Source organism: Monopterus albus, unplaced genomic scaffold, assembly GCF_001952655.1.
Source record: "Monopterus albus unplaced genomic scaffold, M_albus_1.0 scaffold36.1, whole genome shotgun sequence".
Classification (NCBI taxonomy): Eukaryota; Metazoa; Chordata; class Actinopteri; order Synbranchiformes; family Synbranchidae; genus Monopterus; species Monopterus albus.
In genome coordinates this window covers 1,992,402-2,012,764 of record NW_018127916.1, presented here as the reverse complement: position 1 = coordinate 2,012,764, position 20,363 = coordinate 1,992,402, and the positions used below count along the sequence as shown (strand labels likewise).

At 38.9% G+C, this 20,363-nt stretch overlaps 1 protein-coding gene across 3 annotated transcripts; it reads right to left on the bottom strand.

The window, feature by feature from the left end:
* Nucleotides 1–4,002: 4,002 nt before the first annotated feature.
* Nucleotides 4,003–19,614, bottom strand: mmel1 (membrane metallo-endopeptidase-like 1). Of its 3 annotated transcripts, none has more exons than XM_020598168.1 (24): nt 19,476–19,614; nt 14,817–14,993; nt 14,385–14,429; nt 14,037–14,096; nt 13,714–13,875; nt 13,501–13,581; nt 12,566–12,661; nt 11,950–12,068; nt 11,503–11,568; nt 10,978–11,112; nt 10,617–10,706; nt 10,379–10,515; nt 10,202–10,295; nt 9,979–10,107; nt 9,464–9,562; nt 9,298–9,381; nt 9,105–9,208; nt 8,547–8,605; nt 8,267–8,386; nt 8,018–8,151; nt 7,830–7,895; nt 7,624–7,719; nt 6,975–7,051; nt 4,003–6,147 (listed from the first exon to the last, which is right to left on the bottom strand). In XM_020598168.1, the coding sequence occupies exons 2-24, from the start codon at nt 14,971–14,973 to the stop codon at nt 6,048–6,050; spliced, it is 2,310 nt and encodes a 769-aa protein (XP_020453824.1). In that variant the 5' UTR covers nt 14,974–14,993; nt 19,476–19,614; the 3' UTR covers nt 4,003–6,047. The 3 variants fall into 3 exon arrangements, with proteins under 3 accessions (XP_020453824.1, XP_020453825.1, XP_020453823.1); XM_020598169.1 differs by lacking the exon at nt 19,476–19,614 and adding an exon at nt 16,192–19,468; XM_020598167.1 differs by lacking the exon at nt 19,476–19,614 and having other exon boundaries at nt 14,817–15,828.
* Nucleotides 19,615–20,363: the final 749 nt, after the last annotated feature.

The window sequence follows — 20,363 nt, the reverse complement described above, 5'->3', positions numbered from 1 at the left end:
AATCACAGTTTTGGTGTCTGAGATAGAATATGCTTGCCTCAAATACAAGCATGAGTTTTAAGCCATGACTATATTTTTACCATTACAGTACAAGCTGTGCTGAACTTTGCATTGTAATGTACACAAACAGGAGAATTAAAAACAAATGATAAGTCGGTGTTGTTCAAAATTGATTAATAAGAAGCCTCTGATTTCCTCATTGTCAAACATGTAAGCAAGAGATTCAAGAAAAAAAGAAGGATTGCTAAAACACACAACACACAAATAAGACACAACAGCAGTTAAAAATGAAAAACTAAGAAGACTACCTCCTCAGGGTTTCAGGTAGTCAGGGATAAATGTCTTCTTGAATGGGTCATTACAGAATAAAAAATATTCTGAAATTCATGTAGTTACATTATTTTGAAATTTTGTAACATAACATATTCCTCCAGTGCAGCAAAAAAAAAGTTAGAAGACTAGTGCAAAAACTAATGAGCTATGCAAACCTTTACACAGCACTGTATTTTTAGTGCACTACAGTTTAGGACTGCAACATCAGATTACTGTAGTTTACATCATTAAGGACAGAGAATGAGCCTCAGTAATGACTGTGTTTCAGTGGTGTCAATATATAATAGATTGTAGAATAGGAAACACTATTTAAATTAGTAGCATATTTAGAAACATTGTTCAGGGGCCCTGGACATAATATCTTGAGTCCAGAGAACTGGGTATTTTGTCCTGTGATCATTGCGGTTTTCAGTATGTCCATGATGTCCAACACGTGGTCCTCAACACTATTGCCCCCTGGCTTTGTTGTTCACTTCCTGCAGCACCCACCATGTCGAAGCTATTGCAGCGTGTACAGTGGGCATCCCCATGACCCTCTCTGAAGACCAACAGAGGGTTGGAGCCCAGGAACAAAATGGATCTTGTTTTCATTCAGGGCTCACACTGTGGCAGAAACTGGCCTAGTCACAAGCTGCTGACACGCTTCTGTGGAAGAGGCCCTGAACAAGTTCAAGCTTTCTGAGGTCACTGGCTGATCTTTACAAGACCAGGATTTCTGAGTCATTTACCAGTTTCAATATTCAGACATGGTGTTGTCTTGTTCAAACATTTCCTCTTCAGTCATGATAGGCAGTATTTACTTCTCACTGTATCTGTGTATTGAGGTAGAAACCTCTAACTGTTTTCCCTGTCCCAGTCTCATAAACAAGGCAAACTGTCTAATGGTCTCCTTGGACAGACCAGGCTTCATACAGACTTTTATCGCAGAAACTGAAGAGTTCATCTAGCGTAATTTATCAATCCATAGTTAAATCTGCAGCACTGGGTGTTATGGTGGCCAAGAAGACAATCTTGTAAGACTTAATCACAACATCCCTGGACTCAAATATGATGTTTCAAAGCTCTTTATCGGTCCTTAGAATTCTTCTGTAAAAATAGTTTCCAACGTTTCTGTTTAAATTTTGAGTGAAAGCTAGAAACTGTTATTGACACAGTATTGATTAAGACCCTTATCAGCCCACGGCAGATACATTATGGCCACTTTATGCTTTTGGTAAGTAGAAATGGTTCCTCTTGTTTTGGGGAACGTGTGCTCAGTAGTTTAGCTATCAAAAAAAGTCATTTTCCTGCAAAGTGAACCTCAAGGTTTTCTGCACAGTAATCTTTATTAATGTGTAAAACATTTTTATCAACATGTTCCACAAACCTGGAGATTAGCCTGAGTGCCAGTAATTGGAGTTGCACCTAAAGTTGGAGTAATAGATGCCTCTTGTGCATCAAATATTCAGTGAATACATTTTTCAAGCTCATTATTTGTGACCTCTGTAGCTTCTCTTTCAGTGCAGTGAGGATGTTTGCACACAGTGACTGCAGCACCTCATGGTACCTGAACAACACTAACCCTTCAGGAAGCTAAAATCCACTCTGTAATCCACGTCAACCTTTTTGCCTTTGCACTGGATGATTTGTGTCCTTTTTTTATATGTATAAAAAAATTCAAATTACACATATAAAAGGAGAGACTTGAGGCCAACCCATTTGAGACAGTAACTTTAATGGCAATAATTACATATCTGAATCACAAAAATAGCAGTTTGTCTAGATAATTACATAGCAGCAGGAACATTCATAAAACATCTTCAGCATCTGAATTCTTGCTAAGCAACAATGCTATGTCATAAATATTAATGTAGATAAATAATCTCTGATGGGTATACAATGTAACATTTTTATATATAGCAAAAAAATGTATTTGTACTTGGCTGGTAATTTTAAAATAACACAATTTCACCATGTACTCAAGTGTGAAGCTAAAACTAAGGTAAGAAATGTACGCCTTCTTTCCTATCTCATTGAAATAGTTTATATGTAAATACTACAGTACAGAACATCTACAATAACACATTTTATATCGTGAGCGTTTTATGTTTAATTGACAGTTTTTGAGCTGTTTCACTTATTTTGATGAAAACCAGACAAAGTTTACAAAAGTCTAAACGTTTACTCGTCGAATGGCAGCCCAGTGTTGCATCGTAGCTAATGAGTTAGTCTCCAGCATTTGTTTGAGCAAGACATGGTAAATGTGCCTTTTTATTTAAAGGAGTAGTTCAGCATTTTGGAAGATATGTTTCTTTGCTTTCTGGTAGAAAGCGAGATGATCAGATTGATACAGTCTCATGGTTCATTAAACATGAGACTATAGCCAGAAGACAGTTAGCTTAGTTTTAGCATAAAGGCTAAAATCAAGGCGAAACAGCTAGCCTGGTTCTGTCCAAAAGTATCATTACATTTTGTTTGTTTAATTTGTATTAAAACAAGAGGTTAAAAACATCATTATTGATTTCAGCCATGAAATAGGCCAATGTACATTATAACCCATGTAAAATGGGGAATTGTTGTTTTTACACCTCAGTTTTTGTGCAGATTAAATACAAAAAGAGATCACTGGTTTTAAACTTTAAAGGTGCTACTAGGCAAATGTTGTTACTGTTGTAAAGAGCCAAACTAGTTGCTCCTCCTTGCTTCCTGTCTTTGTGCTAAGCTAAGCTAACCATCTTCTGGCTGTAGCTTTATATTTAATGGACAAAAATGAAAGGGCTATCAATTTTCTTATCTAACACTCTGCCACAAAGTAAAGAAGCTTATTTCCCAAAGTGCTGAATCTTTGCTTTAAGATGGTAGCGCACTCTCAGCACCTACAATCTAAGTAAAACAGTCTTTAATTGAAGTTTCTTCTGTCCCTGTTAAACACAACAGTATTTGCCACTAATGAAGACTGAAAAACAGACTGAGAATAGTTCAGTATGCACATTCAGTTTAGCAGCTTCTCCTGAGACCTAACAGTTTTCTTCAGTTTACCAAGGAATCCTGAATGTGACCAATGACAAGCAAACATTCAAGACTGTTTCTTTTTTTATCTGCTGTATTTGAATGCTCTCCTCAAAATGGTGGCTTCCTGCAGCCAGTACCTCCACACTGCTTTGATTCTGCTGTCATTACTCGTTAATAAAGGTAGAAAATAACAGTCCTGGCCCTGGCCACCTCTTTAATGACAAGCCCCATTCTTGTCTGTCCCCCTACAGGCTCACTTAGCCTCGTCTTTCATTTTACACAGCAGTGATCAGTGTGAGATCAGAAGGCAGACCACTTCATCTGCTGCCTGCCCATGTGTCTGAGGGGTTTTCTGCTCCCTTCTCCCTTAGCATGTAATTGACTATGCCCAGAGGCTGAAACTCTTATAATCACTGTATTGAGTTCTGTGTAGAGAAAGAAAAGCCGGGGCTGTACTTGACTAAGGGTTTTGTCAGTCGACTGTCAGCTGGCTCTTCAGTGTGACGATTTGACTATTCATTCTACTTCCTTCTTTCTTTTTTACTCATTATATAGCCCAAACTATTGGAAAATCAACTTGACCACATTAACATCAGCATTAAAATGCAAAAGAGTGACAAGAACATATTTATGAGCATTTAAAAATCAATAGAAGACACAAATTGTGACCTATTTAAATTGACAATATATAATGTCGGGCTGCCATATGGATTTGTTGGAATAATGAGACAGGCAGCACACTTGTATTGCTGTTAAAACAATGCTCTTATAAGCATCTTTTGCCAGTTAACCAGCACGTTGTTACTGTGCATTTGATATGTGCCAGGTGGCACTGCAAACGACTCCTCTCATTTATAATTCTTAATTGAAATGTTTTCCCTGTGCATTCAGATGGATGCATGTCACAGAAACAGTCGGTAAATGGCTGTGTGTTGCACTTTAATGGAGTTGGGTTCAAATCAGTCTCACATAACAGGCCATGAAACACCAGCCACATCGTTGCAACAGTCTTTTCTCTAGTAAAAGCAGATCACAATGTTTGAAAACACTTCTAATAAAGTACAAATCTCACCTTTATGTGGCTTGTCCCAGTGGGTTCTGTTGTCCTTTTCTCCTCGTTCTGCAATTTGCTAAATAGATCCGACCTTAATGTACATCCATGCATCAGACAGTGTCACAGTTGAAGTAGGTATTACCCTAACCCAACCACAGGGGGAAGTAAATTGAATAAATTGCTGCTTGGCACACCAAAATGAGGAGAAGAAGACGACAAACTACCGGTCTAGGGCTACCTTCTATTGTAATGCACTGTTTGACAAAAATAAAATATAATAAAATAAAAACAAAGGCTCAACTAGAAAAGTTTCAGTTGACTGACAGGTCTCTCGACTAATGACTCAACTAGTCGACTATTAGGGGGCAGCCCTACAAATCAGCTAACTTTGTTGTGTTAAATGTAAACTTACACATATTATACATGTAGATATAATTTTAATAAATGTAAATAACGGGAGCTAGGAGTAGGTAATAGGAGCTTTGAAAGCTATATATCAACCCAACACTTGGGACCGTTCAAAGGCATGTAAAAGATGAAATGTCTAGAAGCAGGAAAACGGCAGGGGGGGATTTAAATACACAACACAGCCTACAGTATACCCAAACCTGTATCTAAATTGGCAGTACTCAATAACGCAATCAAGTGGTATATATAGTTTTTTTTTTATCATTATTGCTCCATCTCTAGCCTAGTCTTTCTGATTAACTAAAAAGTAGCAGGCCGCCAAGATTTTTAAAAACATCTGGAATATGGTTTCTCACAGCAAACCGTCATGACATACATATACATTTCTGTAGTGATTATTGAGAAACAATCATTTTCAGAGTGTGATAAAGAAATATAAAACTGCAAAAAGTGCTAATAAGCTTTGAAAATGTAACCACTCTGTAAGTGGTAAAATGCTGAAAACTAAACTGCAGCTCTCTCCAAATGTTAGTTTCAGGATAAAGCTGCAAAGATTTAACAGTCTTTAAGTCTTTAGGTAATTTGTTTCAACTATCAGTCAATGACCAAACTCTGAGTGTGACTAATTCTATTGTAGCTGTACTTCAGCAAAGCTCTGAGTTTTCATTTATTTCATACTCACCCTTCATGCAGGGTTAGAATTGTTCACTATTGTTCCTTCTGAAATGGTACAATGTCTTGAAAAGAATAGATCAGAGAAAGGACACCAAGGCAACTTAGCGCCAAATGTTAGTGGATAAATCACAAAGATCTACACTAGAGATTTTTTAAGGATTATCTCAAGAAAGGCTGGTAAAGCATTTAAAGCCAGTTATAAGCTTTAACCTTTACACAAGGTCTTACAGTATGTTATCTGTGTAGCCTTTTCATTCATGTACCCACTCCTCATCTGTTGCGGTACACAGCAAAACAGAACAAGTGACCTACAAATCCAGAGACAACACTTCAGACTTTGAGAAGATACTCAGGCAAGTTTCTTTTTTAAAAAATATTTCAGGTTTTGAAAGTACGGTGTACTGCAAGATGTGCTCCATTTTAAAAACATCCACAGTATTTGCAAATATTTGTGTCATTATTCGACCCAAAATAAACTGGAATAAGTCTTAAGCATGATGTCTCTGTGGGTTTAAAGAATACAACTTGTTCTTTCAATCTGAGTTTTGCCTGTGTCAATTAAGAAATATCACACAAACAAAACCTTCTACCATACACGACACTTCAGCTCAGGGTTCATTGGGCTGCCTTTTTGGCACTGGAAAGCTTCTGAGAACGCTTCAAAATTCTGGAGAGATCCAAGCACCCTGAAGACAAAAGAAAGGCAAAACATTACAGGTGAAAAAGTTAAAGTGTGCCATGACTGTCAGAGGAACAGCCTCCAAGTCCTCATATTTGAATCAACAAATGGAGCTGCATTAATGTCACTGCACGCATACTTTAATGATTTACACTTTGGTACAACAGAATACTTTACTTTAGTTTACAGTGTGGTGAACTGTGTGGCTGTGTTGATACTGGAGGAACAGTGAAGCAGCTCAGAGAGTAACATCAGCACTTCAGCAGGTCACTTCAGTCATATAGATTTGACTGGTAATTTCCTGTAGGCCGATCTATTGTTAATTTAAAAGATACTGATTACAGCTTGTCACGTTATAATAAATACAAGGGGTGAGCTAGATTTAACAAAGCAAACTTACTGTATTTTAATCCATCAGTAATCAGTGTATTCAGTTAGAAACATCTATCAATATGAATCTTACTTAGAAATTAAAATACAGTCACGAAAGCTTAATGAGCTACTTTGAGTTTAGCATAGCTGACAAAATAAAAGTTTTCCACAGATTCTCACTTCTCAGCTAGAAGAGTTGGTTTTGCAGCAAGATGGCTGCATGGTAAACGGTGTGCCTGTTTTATATTAATGTGTGTTGGTAAATATATTCTGCGCATTTTTTTATTCATCCTTGTGGCCAATATTTTGATCAAACTGCACAAGCAGAAATTTATTGACATCAAGCCAAAAGTAGATTCCAGACCAAAATCAATAGAGTGGTAGTTTAATTACATCCAGAAAACTACATATTAAAATATTCTTACTGGTCCTGAAGCGTATGCCTATGCTAAAGCTCCTTACCTGTATTCTAAGGGACTGTGTGAGTCAGTCTTGATGGACTGGCTGGCATACTCGGGGCGATAAGCACCACACCACACCTGGGGAAAAAGATTACAAGTGGCAAGAGTAAGCTATTTTTCAAATCAGTCAACTCAGTCAGAGTTAAAAGTAGGTTTCTCTACACTTTTAACATTAGAAATACATATATGAATATAAATCATGTATTTACAGAACTTGATATGTAATAATTCTCCCAATTTTCATGTTATATTCAAGTTTTTTTCTTGTTTTTTTTTTTGCTAATGCACCATCTGACTTGTAAATTTCACCATCTCAGAGAGGAGTGATTGTAGCTCTCAAACAGATTTGTTGTGCGTGTTTAACCAGATTTATTTTCAGTGACAGATTTCTGCTTATGCTTTACATTCCCTGGCACCACGAGCCTCTTTACTTTGGCAGTTGCTGTCATCCCCTGCTTGTGTAGCTGGACACCGATTTGTTCTGGGATTGCTTCAGTGTCTCTAACCTTGGCCCTTTTCTCTTTTTCTCAGTGTATACACTGACTGAAAAACATTCCTCCTGAGCATCAGAACTCAAATCAAGGTGGGGAAATTATCAACTGTCCTCTATCTGTTGAATTAATACGTGTCCACTTATTCTTTTTTCTTACTTGGGCAAAGTTAAGAAAAAAAAGTTGCTTGTGATCCATATCTAGACCAGGTAGACGAGGCTCCTCACCCTCCATCGCCACCCACTTTAGATAAGCCTGTAAACACACACGCAAATTTAAAAGATGTGCACAAGTTTATTTTAAGCATTTTGGAGTTACTCGTTATTGCCCAAATAGTAACATGTTGCTTTGTGTTTTTGTCCAACCTTGTATGCTTGACGAACCCCTCCATTGTCAGCAATGTTTTCCCCTAAAGTGCTGATTCCACTGACCTGCAATCACAGAAAACCATAAGCACATGAAATTTTGATGGCCACCTAATACATGGTTTGCATAGTTAGGGGTTACAGCTGAGACAAAACATCTCACTTCACAAATTCCAGTGGGTGCTCACATTTTGTCCACCTGCTAGCTTCCAGTTGAAGTTGCCGTATTGTTCCACCATACACTGTGACTGCTCTTTGAAGTGCTCAGCAGAGTAATTACTCCACCAGTTTAGCATATTACCATCCTTATCAAAATTACGTCCTGTAAGTAAACAATGTGCACAACATACAATGTGATAAACATGCTGCATGTGTATCTGAAAGGTTTACGAATTGTGCTTCCCCAAAATCTCCCTTATGAATCACTTGTGTCTCACCATTGTCATCAAATCCGTGTGTGATCTCATGTCCGATAACCATTCCTATTCCACCAAAGTTAAGGGCCTGGTGCTGATGTTTACTGAAGAAAGGCGGCTGTAGGATTCCTGCAGGAAACACTGGATATAAACATAAACAGCAAGAGTAAAAACATAATCAGTGCTGGGAGCACCATCGCATGGAAGTACAATGAAAATAGACTATGTTAGCATTACAAGAGCATCTGTAATTTGTCACACAGGCGCCCGGTGGTCTTGATGATTCTTGTAAAGCTCTTACCTATCTGGTTTCTGTTGGGTGAGTAGAACGCATTCACCACAGCAGCACCAATGATCCACCTTAGGAGTGATTTACAAATGGATTAAAACTGATAAGAAAGCATTTAACTGTGTTTTTAGTTGGAGGACACACCTGTACAATTTATGCATGGAGCATATTTTGCACCATGAAACAAACCTTCATTAAAATTCTATTGGCTTTTAAGAGTTAGAAAATCTTTCTCTTGTAATTATAAAAGCAGCAAATTACAACAGGACATTCAATGCACCATGTGCATTTGATAAAATCGTTTGTGTTTCATTTTGGCTGAAAAGAACCTGGTTTACTGTCTCAGACCATGTATGACTGTCCACAATCCATTTTTGTGTGATCCACCTCATTTGGGTTTTCACGATAAATGACGTTTTCTGTCATCCATTTTTGTGTGATCCACCTCATTTAGGTTTTCACAATAAATGGCGTTTTCTGTTATGCACTTTATAAAGCAGCACTATGGAGCTTGGCTTATTAACTTACTAATAAGGACAGTTTGTATTGTCTGTTGTAATAACAGCTTACAAGTCTGGATCAACTGGTTCTCTGAGCTTCTTCAGACTCTTGTGTGCTTCAGACTTCAGGTTCTCAAGGATGTTCTCAAAGTAGTGTTCTTCACTGAAGTTTAGCTGGAAAAAGAAACAGGACATCAGTGATTATAACTAGATCTTTCAGTTGTTCACAGTGTGGCCTAGAAATAGACTCAGTTTTTACTTACATGAGCATACTCCAGGTCAAGTTTCTCATTGTTTGCCTGTAGAATATGATCTGGATAACCAATATGCTCCTTGATTGCCATGGCCTACAAGAAATACGTAACATCATCCAGTACCTAGACAAGGTAAACCTTTGTTTTCTCAGCTTGACTATGAGCTGTACTGTACCTTCTCTCTTGCTTTCTCTTTTGAGGGTGCGTCCATCCAGCTTAACTCTTCCAGTGTTTCTACATATGCTGCCTGGATCTTACTGATGAGATGTTTGACCTGTGAACATATGGCACAAATACAAAGACCGTAATCAAAATCCAATGCAGAAATGCATTTTTAAAATGATGAAGCCCCAGGTGATGCATGTGTAAAATATCCCTACAAACTGACTATCCCAGCAACGTTGCGATTGAGACGTTTAATTTGCGACACTGTACAACATTACAATTATAACATTACCATTAGTAACATTGCTGTTGCATATTTGCATATATTTGAATATTCATCAGCCCTGGAATGCACACTGAGGAGCAAATGTCGAGGCCTGTTACAGAGATTCACTGAACTTTTTTTGAGGAAAATCTGTGTTAGACTAAATAATGTTTATAGCAGAGTATATTTATATGCAAATATAAATATTAAAATGTCTCTGGAGTGGAACTTCAAGGGCTGTTTAAGAAAGGAAAACTGACCATTCGTTTACTTTCTCCAGCAAAGGTCTCACGCACGTACAAGGCTCCGACTGCATTCTCCATGCTGCTCTGGACATAACGGATACATTCTCTCCACCAAGCATCCTCCACTGTGGTCCCATAGAGTGCCTGTCCATGCACACACACACATGCACAGTGTAATTTTGCTTCTAACCATGCTTGAGTTACCATGTGTTATTGTGCTGTGACATGCTCAACGCACCTTCCGGTAGCGGGCTCTAGCATCTTTGAATCGACGGCTCAAACTGTTAACTCTGTCAATGATGAGCTGCCAGGTGAGGTAGTTCTGCATAGTTCTGCAAACATAAATAGCTTTTGTTAAATTGTTGTGCTATATTGAAGTTATTCTGTGATAACTGAATGTCATTCCTGGACTGACCTGACACTGTGTCTGGACAGAACGTCATTCATCTTGTCAAGATAGGGAGAGCTGTACACCACCACCTCCTCCTCTTGCTGGACCTCAATAGATACACTTGACAGCACACCATGAATAAATCGTGTCCAGTTAAAGCCCTGGAAACAAAAGATAGGACATATTTTTGGTTTTTACTAAATATGGTTAGAATATCATGTTGATTATGTTATGCTTAAGAAAGAAATAAAATTATACTTACGTTCAGGCTGAATGTGTTCTGTAGTTCACCGAGTGTCATCTTGTTGTAAAGAACAGTAACATCCTGGCGCTCTTCTGCCGTTGATGTGGCCTGTCCAGCAATAGGAAGAAAAAATGCCTTGTAAAAATCAATGTTCAGTTATATATTCACATTCGGCTCATCTTTTTTCAGCAAAGTCTCATTAGTCGTGCTTGAACAAGTTTGAACTTTAAAAACTTTCACTGAGTTCCAAAGGTTCAGTAGAGTAAATGATTCTCTGATTTATTGGAAGCAGAATGGTGGTGCTCATTTTTCATCTTGACTGTTAATTATCGTTAGCTATTGTCCCATAATTCCATTTTCTGTTGTGGCTGGCACTCACATTGGCGATGTCTGTCTCCAGCTCCAGCACTTGCATCATTTCCTCCCACACACGGTCATCGTCCTGAGTCAAGTTCCTATCCTCTCTGGTTATTTTTGCAATAGAAACCATAAAATGTAGGTAGGCCTCTCGAACCTGTGGTTCAGTCATGTAAGATAATTTCAAAAAGTCAAAGCTGTGTCAGGAAAATGGCTTGTTCAGCCAGATCACAAGCATGTTTTTTTTTTTGTTACACCATGTTTCAGTTAAATGTCACTAGGATCTGTTTTTTTTTCTGCCACTAACCCAGTACTACTGAGGTGAATGGAATTCATATGTCCCATTCATAAGTTCACTTTTCAATGTTTTGGAAAGGACATTGTTGTTGATGCCATAAACAAAAGTTCATTCACCTTCATTGTACTGAGGTAGAAACAGAAATCAATGAGTTGGGTTTTATTAAACAAATAAAACCAAGACGATCATAGTTAAATGAGAAAATATATTGTTGTGTAATTTCTGTGAACTGATCCTTTAAGACCTCACCTTTTTGTAGTTCCCGTCGTTGAAGTAATAGTCTCTTGATGGCATTCCAAGTCCCGGCTGGTCAATCTAACCAGGATAATATTCACATTTTGATGCGTTTTTAACCGTATAATTAAAGCTGGCAATATTCTGTGTTTTTCATATAATCAATAAATCATCCATGGAAAGACTAAAACAAACTATGATCTAATCCTGCTAACAAGTATTATCTATGTAACCAAAGCCTGATATGGCTTGTTTCTCTGTTCAACAAACCTCTGCTGTTCTCTAAAAATGATTAAAAACCTATTAATGAGCTACAGTGCAAGTGTTTTTAAGGATTTACATCTTCAGTAGAAATGAATGGGCTGGGCTGCAAAGTATTAACAGATGGACTTGTATGCGGTCTTTTCATGGGATTTGTTGTTAGTAATAATAATATGGAACAACACCAAACAGTGATCTTACATAAATGATATGGCGTCGAGAATCCCGATCATCTGTCCACACATACATGTCCAGCAGAACCTTCTTGTGGAAATAAGCATTAAGCACAGCCAGTGTGTCCTCAATGCTCCATGCTTCTTCTGCAATTACATCAAAAAATTAAACACACTTGCCTAAAGGTGCAAAGAACTCTTCAGTGTACCAGGCTGCAAAAATCAGGTCCTCTCTCTGCCTCTGTTGCATATTTAACTAGATACTGTGCAAATATATGTGGCTGGCTCTGTTTGAGCCATCATCCATGATTACATTTAATTGATGTGGCAAGAGTCACGAGCTTGCTGGAAGGGCACTGTAGCCTATTTAAAGCATCTTTCACAGTCCTGATTGAGAAGCTGCTCTTCTACCCACTCATCACACTTCAAACTCCACACCTGACTGCTCAGCTGAAGAGCCTCAGCCGGCCTCTCCATCCCACCAACAAAACTCATAGTCAGCAATTCAAATATAGCTCCACGGGCTCTGTGTGAGCGCATGTATTTGAGTAGTAACACAAGAGCTTGTTTGTGTGGATGTGTTGTATGTTTGCACAGACCAGACTGTGGACATTAATCAGAGTGTGGTTTTGATGTATATCTACCCGTAGTGGTGTTCCAGTCGTCTGATGCCACAGGCCAGTCTCCAGTGCTCTCAATGAGCTTGAGAAGTGGCAGAGAGTCGCGCTGCTCTATGAGGCCTGTGAGCAAAAAAGCTCATTTTATAATGTTTAACCACAGCAATGCCTTATAGAGAATGAAGCTTTATTCTCGACCTTTGCAGAGAAGTTGGCAAAAACAATCTTGCCAGAAGAATTCATTTTTAAGCTTGAATTTTAAAGCACAAAAGGGGTTTACACACCAAAATCAAGGGGATAATGGCTTTTGTTTAGTTTAAAGTGTCTTAAATTTAAATGTAATTTACAAAAGTCTTAGATATTTGTCTGTAGGTGGTACTGTTAGTTATAAAATGTTTTTGTATCTGATGGTTGGGAGACTACACAGACACAGTAGTCTGTACTGCAGGAGGCTGACCGATCCTTTTCTGTGGAGTTTCAGGCACCATCAGACTTGTAGCAAATACAGTCACTACTGCTAGCTACAGTAGACAGAAAGTGTCAGTTTTTGGGGAATAATTCAGTGAACTTAAATGAATGATATTTATCTGATTACTCTGACCAACAATTTATACCATTATATGGGTCCTAATTAATTATATCATTAGAAATTAAATACTTCAGGTAAGTACTAAAACACTCTTATATAATAATGAATAATTCCAGGCCATATCGTCCCTACTGGTTTTCCATCAAGCTGCCAAACCTTTGCTGGTATGATCATTAAAGGTTCTGAATTGCATTCTATGTTGTATTAAAATGGTTTTTTAAAGCCTTAAATTGTATTTTGGCAAACACAAGCCCTGGCTGAGGAACATTGTCTGAAATGATCAGCCACTCCAACATAACATGTTTTTCTCAACTTCTTGCCTCCTTTTAGAAGAAAAATATCATTTTTTTAGACTGCGTGAACAGATCCTTACTCTCATTCATGCAGGAGTTGTAAAGAGTTTTAGCCTTCCTGATAGCGTCCCGGTCTTGCTCATTCTCTGTTTCGAGAACACCTGCAGCAACAAAACACATGCAAACATTTTTTTCTGTGAATGAAATCCACACATAGCTCTGAATACTGCCGCCCACTGACCACCAAAGATTAAACCCATGGTCCTGACATTGTAACAACTGTACCCACTGACCTTTGAGGACAATCTCCAGCTTGTCCCTCAGAATGTCAAAGACACTGTGACGAGAACTGGTCTCTGGAATAACATGGCGCTCCAGCCAACCCCCGCAGGCATACTGGTAGAAATTATCACAAGGCTTTACAGACTTATCCATGTTCTGCAAGAGTCGAGCCGCTTTAAAATGTCACAGAGACAAAAGAGGAAAGAGAGACAGAGGCACAGGATAGTGAAGGTCCAAATGAGTTTAAAAAACTGTTTTGTTTTGTTTCCAAGGATTGTAGTTGACTTTGCAAAATGAAACAGCAGGGACACAAAGAAACAACAGTTCCTCTCACCTGCGGTAACACAGTCCGCAGTTGTGCACACATTGTTGAGGTTGGAGCGAAACAGCTGGTCTGCAAAAGTCAGTCACTCATGAAAGAGCATGTGACAAATTGCACTGACTGAAACAAGGATGTTCTGCAAAGCCTAGAGCTAATTCTAAATAGCCTAGATCTATGCTCTGTGTGATGGATAATGTCTGTGTCAGCAGTGATGCTGTGCTTTCACTTTGTGTGGCACTGCTGATCAGGCAGTAAAGGAAATTACAGTCTTACAGTAATTATCAGAAGTGCAGGTTGGAATGTGACACATGCCACCCCACGTGTCCCACAGTGGAGCCTGTGTTAGATTCAAAGACTCACCTTCACCTGTTGAGCTCCTCGACACACTTGGCCTGTTAGATTGTTCTGAATTGGATGGAAGAAAGGGATTTTAAACATTATACACAGCCAGGAGAGCTGTCTCATTTGCTTTTACCATTTGTTAACATTTAAGTTGAGTTGTAGTTGTATTGGCAAGCCTAAAAAGATAATGATTTCTTCGAAAGAAATTCAAAAAAGAGCCTGAATTTTCAGTTCATTACTTAAATGATAGACCTGTGTGTAGTGTACATATGGTGTTGTGTGGAAAAATATTTATTTTTCTAACACTGATGAGTAGCATGAACCTTTAAACTCTCTCTGAAAGGTCATCCAATGACACATGCAAAAAAAAACTAAGCAGGGAGACACTTCATTAATGTTGTCATCTGTAATGTCTGGATCTTTCCACAGTGAGCCTGAGAGAGTTGTTACCTTTCACAAGTGATGTGTAGAGGACTACAATCCCAGCCAAGGCACAGCTGACCAACAGCAGCAGCACAGACAGACTGATTTCTCCAACAGTCCAGCGACGTTTTCCAGGCTTACTTGATTTTTCCATGATATCCATTTGGCTTTCGGATTTGCCCATATTCCTCCTGACTGCCGGCTCTGTGGGAAAGACACCGTTAGAGTGTGGGATGGTCCAGGCAGAGAGCAACCAATGTGTGGATGTGTTTGTGGGGGCTGTGCAGCGATCCATCGGTTAAATGTGCCAGCTGACCTGCAGTGAGTGAGCTTCAACTGCTGAACACCTACAATAACTTGACTGACAGTTGTGAAACTGTCAGTGTGGTTTATTGCTGCATGTTTGTCTTCACTCTTTAACTAAGGTAAATGTTTCAGGTTTCAGTTTTATACTTGTTGCTTTGGTGTTTTAATATTTTAATAAAATCCATTAAATTTTCTCTATTTACCTATTATCAATGTGAGAGGATGTCAAAAGCAAGGGAATGGTGAGATTTTGTGAAATATTTAAAAATCAGTGTGATACACATTCAGAAAAGAACAAAAACTTGCTATGTTTTTGCTTTGCTGCCCATTTTTACCTTTAAATACACCCTCTGTGGGTCAGAACCCCCCAGAAAGGGATAACAAGATGATTAAATGGATAAGAAATGAAATTAATATTTGTGTGACACAAAATTTAAGTATGTCTTCTGACTTTACATCAAGCCAGTGATGTGATGTCACCAGTAGATTATAGTTCATGTCATGGAGCCTCCAACCACAGACATAAGGCACACATCTTTGCGTCATGGTGGCTGGTCATTCACATCAACTGTTATCTGTAAGCTAAATGTACATACTGTAAGTTTAGTACTGCATGAATAAAATACAAGAACACGTAACTGCAAGGAAACCTTTGTAGCAGCTCTCTATCAATACATATATTTTATTGTCACATTTTGAAAGGCAGTTTATCTAAGCTATCAGTATATGTATGAAGCATTAAACTTACTTTCACTGACCACATAGTTGGCTTTTTCCCCCCCCCCCCTACACGCACACACACACACGTGCACAACACAGTCTCTAGCCATAAGCTTATTTCAAGAGAGCTCATTTCTATGCATAATAATTACTCTATGTATATGTGAACACAATTTTGCAAATGAACATTTGTGCAAGGGACAAATCAACAATCACCCCTGGCTTTCAGCAGCATTTCTTCGCATCTATTCATTCTACAGCACCTGTTTCACCATAGCCTGCCCCAGTGCCCTATCATTAGGCGTGACAGGGGACGAGCTGTAAATCAGAGGTTCACACTGCTGTGCCCCATTAGCCGTTCCCGATGAATACTCACAGGCGCATATCTGGCACTACAGTGATGAAGAGCAGGCAGGGTCTTGTTAGAGCTTCACTGTCGTCCTCAGCATCAGACTGCACAGAAACACTCTCTGAGGCAACATCCTGGTTTACTGCGTTAAAGACAGGCCTCGTTTTCTGGAAAACTGTTTGATAATGTGCAGTTTACTGTGTCCTTAAGATCTGTTGCCTGTATAGTTATTCCTCTCAAGGTTTCACTGACAACACCGATGGATTTTAGCTTTTAAATATCTATAGCATCCATTTTGTATTTTATATATAAACATCCTCAAAAACCATGGCTCCTAACTTAGTAGTTAAATATTGTAGCATTTGGTCAAATGCTTAAAATACTCTTACCCCTGGTGAACTGGTTTGACAAAAGCATTTTTAATACCACAGCAAAGAATTATTGGTTAATTATGCCCTTATGATGAAATTGGTCTTCATGCCTGTCATAATGGTCATAAGCCTTGTCTGTGTCTTTAAAGAGAATGCTCCTTACACACCAGGCAGCTATTTGCATTAGAAAATAGCAATAACATTCAAATATGGGGACATTTTTGTCAGTTTACTGTATGCCTGACACACTGCATGCACTGCTGCACTATCAACAAATGAAGCTTTTCTTTTCTTTAACACAAAATGGAAAAGCTAGTGAGCTGAATGAATATCATGCCAAAAAAACCCCAACAAATCTGAGAAGTACAGCTTTTGATTTGACACGTGCATAAGATGCAAAACTTGTGGATACAGATAAGGCTGTTTGCTGACACTATAACATTCAGCTGCCTCACAGTAACAGTGATGTGTCACTCCAGTGAAGCAGCAGAGGGACCAGGAACAGACAGAACAATGTCAGTTTCTTTAGTTCTTTAGTGTACTTGAGGTTTACTTTGTGTGCATGGCACTCAAATTACATTCTGGTTTGAATTTGAACCTGTTGTTTTGAAAAAGTGACAGATGTATTAGACATTTCTTCCTATAAATCAAAATCCAGTTTTTTCCTGTGTAGATTGTGCAGACTGGCCTGCAGAGATCCAGCAACCAGATGGGTAGGACAACCTCTGTGTAGCCTGACAGACATAACCCAGGATCAAATAGGCCTAACTAGGCCCCAAAAGGCTAATTACTGCTCAGTTTTGTGAATACAGTTGACCCTAAGAGTGTATCTGCAAAAAATACACTGGCAACAGAGTAAGAAACTGCACTTTAGCACAGAACTGACATTCTCCATCTATGCTCATGCACCACAGAGTGGCACAGGCTTCTGCTGGTGGTATAGCCACCCAAATTGGGGTGTTCATAGGTGCACGTACAAATTTGTAAAGCTTTACTGCCCAAAACCAGTAGCTTTTAGCAGATGAGCTGCCCTTACTGGTGTCTGACAACACTGTTGTCAGCTCAGCAGTGACACGCAGTTATTACTGCCTGGTTAAAAGCTTTTTAAACCACAGAAAGAAATCATGTTGTGGTAACTCAGCTTTAAATAGCTTTTAATAGCTGCTGAGCTATTGACCTTATAAACAGAGTGTGTATATGTTTTGTTTTATACTTAACTGAACATAACAGCTTGAATAGGCAACATATTGATCTTTCTACTGAAACGATGACAGTCAGAATCAGCACTGAACATCTCAGTGGTATCAACAGTGATGCGTTAAGTTACTGTTGGGTAAAGTGCATTGGAATGTTAAAAATAAGTGAACAAATGAACATAGTCAGTGATATTCAAGAATCTTTGAACTGAACTGGATGAAACAATTCGAGTCAGCAAAATAATGTGTCATTTCCCTGCATTGCTGAGTGTAAGAGTGACTGAGTAAAAGGTGGACATAAATCAGTTTAAGGCTTCATGGGAAGTGACATTGTAGCAAATGCTGTGACAGTACAACAGGTCATCTGTCTGTCATCAGCCAAGTCTGATTGTTGTATTTGACTAGAAATGTTTTATTCACTCTGGGCTTAACAGAACTGAAACCACCTAATTAACAGAGTTCTTGGGTCATGATTATTTCTGTGGCTTTCACGAGTTTTCACTATTAATAGTGTCTGTCACAGCTGAACTGCCATTTCCATTTCCTTTATTTAAGCTTGTAAAAATCTTATTGAGAGTGAAATCTTTTTTTTTTTTTTTTTTTTTGCAGGAGGGGTCTGGCCAAGACGGCAGCGTTACAACATCGTTACAAACACAATAAGCAAGATAATGCCACATGCTACAATAGGCACATCTAGAGATGCATACACAGGTATCATTTGCCAGAACTGAAAAAGTTACAAATAAATAAATAAACAAAAGCATTTACAAAAAAGCACTAGTTTCAGATTCTATAAAAGTGACTTAAATTCACAACATTACTCAGCTCTCACAGTTTTAACTGCTCCTGTACACATTGATCCAGAACAAAGTTGCAGTGTATTTAAAGGCTTTTGTGCCCATCTGTCCTAACACAGCCAACCATTGTGAGAATACAACCCATACCAGATTTGATTTCTTCACAAAAATGTACATAGGAAGGAACAGCGATACGTCAAAGGAGAGATTTACATATGAAATATAATGGAAGAAGAGGAGCATTGATGCAAAAAGCTACCGATGTGGTCAGTCATACTAATAACTTAACCCACTGACTTCAGCTTAATGTTAAAGATTTGTCCATTCATGTACTGAATACCTCTAGTGACCTCCAGTAACAATATTCTCAATATGTCCTCAGCACCTGTGATGTGAACAAGACAAGTAAGTAAGCATGTATTACACAGTATAAAACAAAGTGTTAGCGTAGCAGTGACACGGTGTCATCTAACAGGTCAGGGGATCAAAGTGTCAGGAATAAAATCCTTTCTCTGAAAGTGAGTCTAATCTGTACTAAATCTTTTAAGGTCCCTTTAGTTTAAGGTCATTCTGTTTCGGTGCAGCTGAGCCCTGTCACTGGTACTGTTCTTCCCTAAACTTTGTGTTTGAAACAAAACTAGGATTACCTCACGAGTCAGGCTGTGCCGACAATCTTTCTTTAGACAATCACTTTCTTTAGTTCAGTGTTATTCACTCATGACTATATGCCCTCAGGTCTATAATAATGACAGCAGTTTTCCACTTGCAAACATGTCAGAATGTCCTTATCAAATACATTCACTGTTCAAAATGTGCCCTGAGATTGCTGACAGTGTGACATGAGTAACGCCTAAAAGCTGCAGTTTCTAGTGTCTAACTTTAACCACCTTCACTTTGGCATTTGACTGCAAACAGGAATCTAATATCTGAAGGACCAAGCAGCTTACCTTTGTATATGGATGGTAGAAGTCCCTGAGCCGTTCCCCCACAGCGCGCTAATATCTCAAACACCCCTGCTGAGCATCCACTCAGAGCTGGTGTGTAGAGAAATGAGTCTGTGCTGCGGGTTGAAGGAGACGTTATCCAGCTCAGCCTGCTGCTCAGGGAATGAGTGAGGCAGCAGAGAGAGAAGGAGTGCAAGAGACAGGGAGGGAGGGAGAGGTGGCAGATGGGAGGTGATGGTACTGGATTGTTTTTGATTGCATGGCTGTGAAAGGAAAATTGTTGGAGATGTGCATGTTATGAAAGGTTGAGGTGGGTTATAATGTGTTTGTGTGAATCTGAGGGGTCAAGGTGGTGTTGGATGTGTTACAGTGAGAATATATTTCTTCTTGTCACTGTGAAGTGTCTTCACCCGCTGAGCAGAAAAATCTGGAAAACTTGCACTGAGATAAAGACAAACCAGTTCGTAAAATGCTCTGCAGACAGGTAATCCAGTATCACCGAGTACTGTATCCACACCTCTTTAGGCTGATTTTATAATCCTAGCAACCACAAAGGTATTGTATCAATTTGTGACCTCCTGTTATCATCAAAGCGTACAACATTCACTGGTGCTGCCCTTGTCATTCCTCTGTCCTCTAGTGTCCACAAAAACTCATCCTCTGGGAGATCTCGGATGCCCACGGTGTCCTCTGTGGAAATCTGAACCCTGGCCTGGTGTCAGATTGAAATGGCATGGCGCCCAGGCTCATTATCAGCCCGATTAACCTCACTAATTAGCTGGTAATAAAAAGAAAATGGGGGCCACAGTGTGACTGGCAAATACTCATAGGTGTCCAGTTGTTCAGGTGTTGTCGCTGCCCAAGACGAGAGTACACAGATTTAATGGAGAG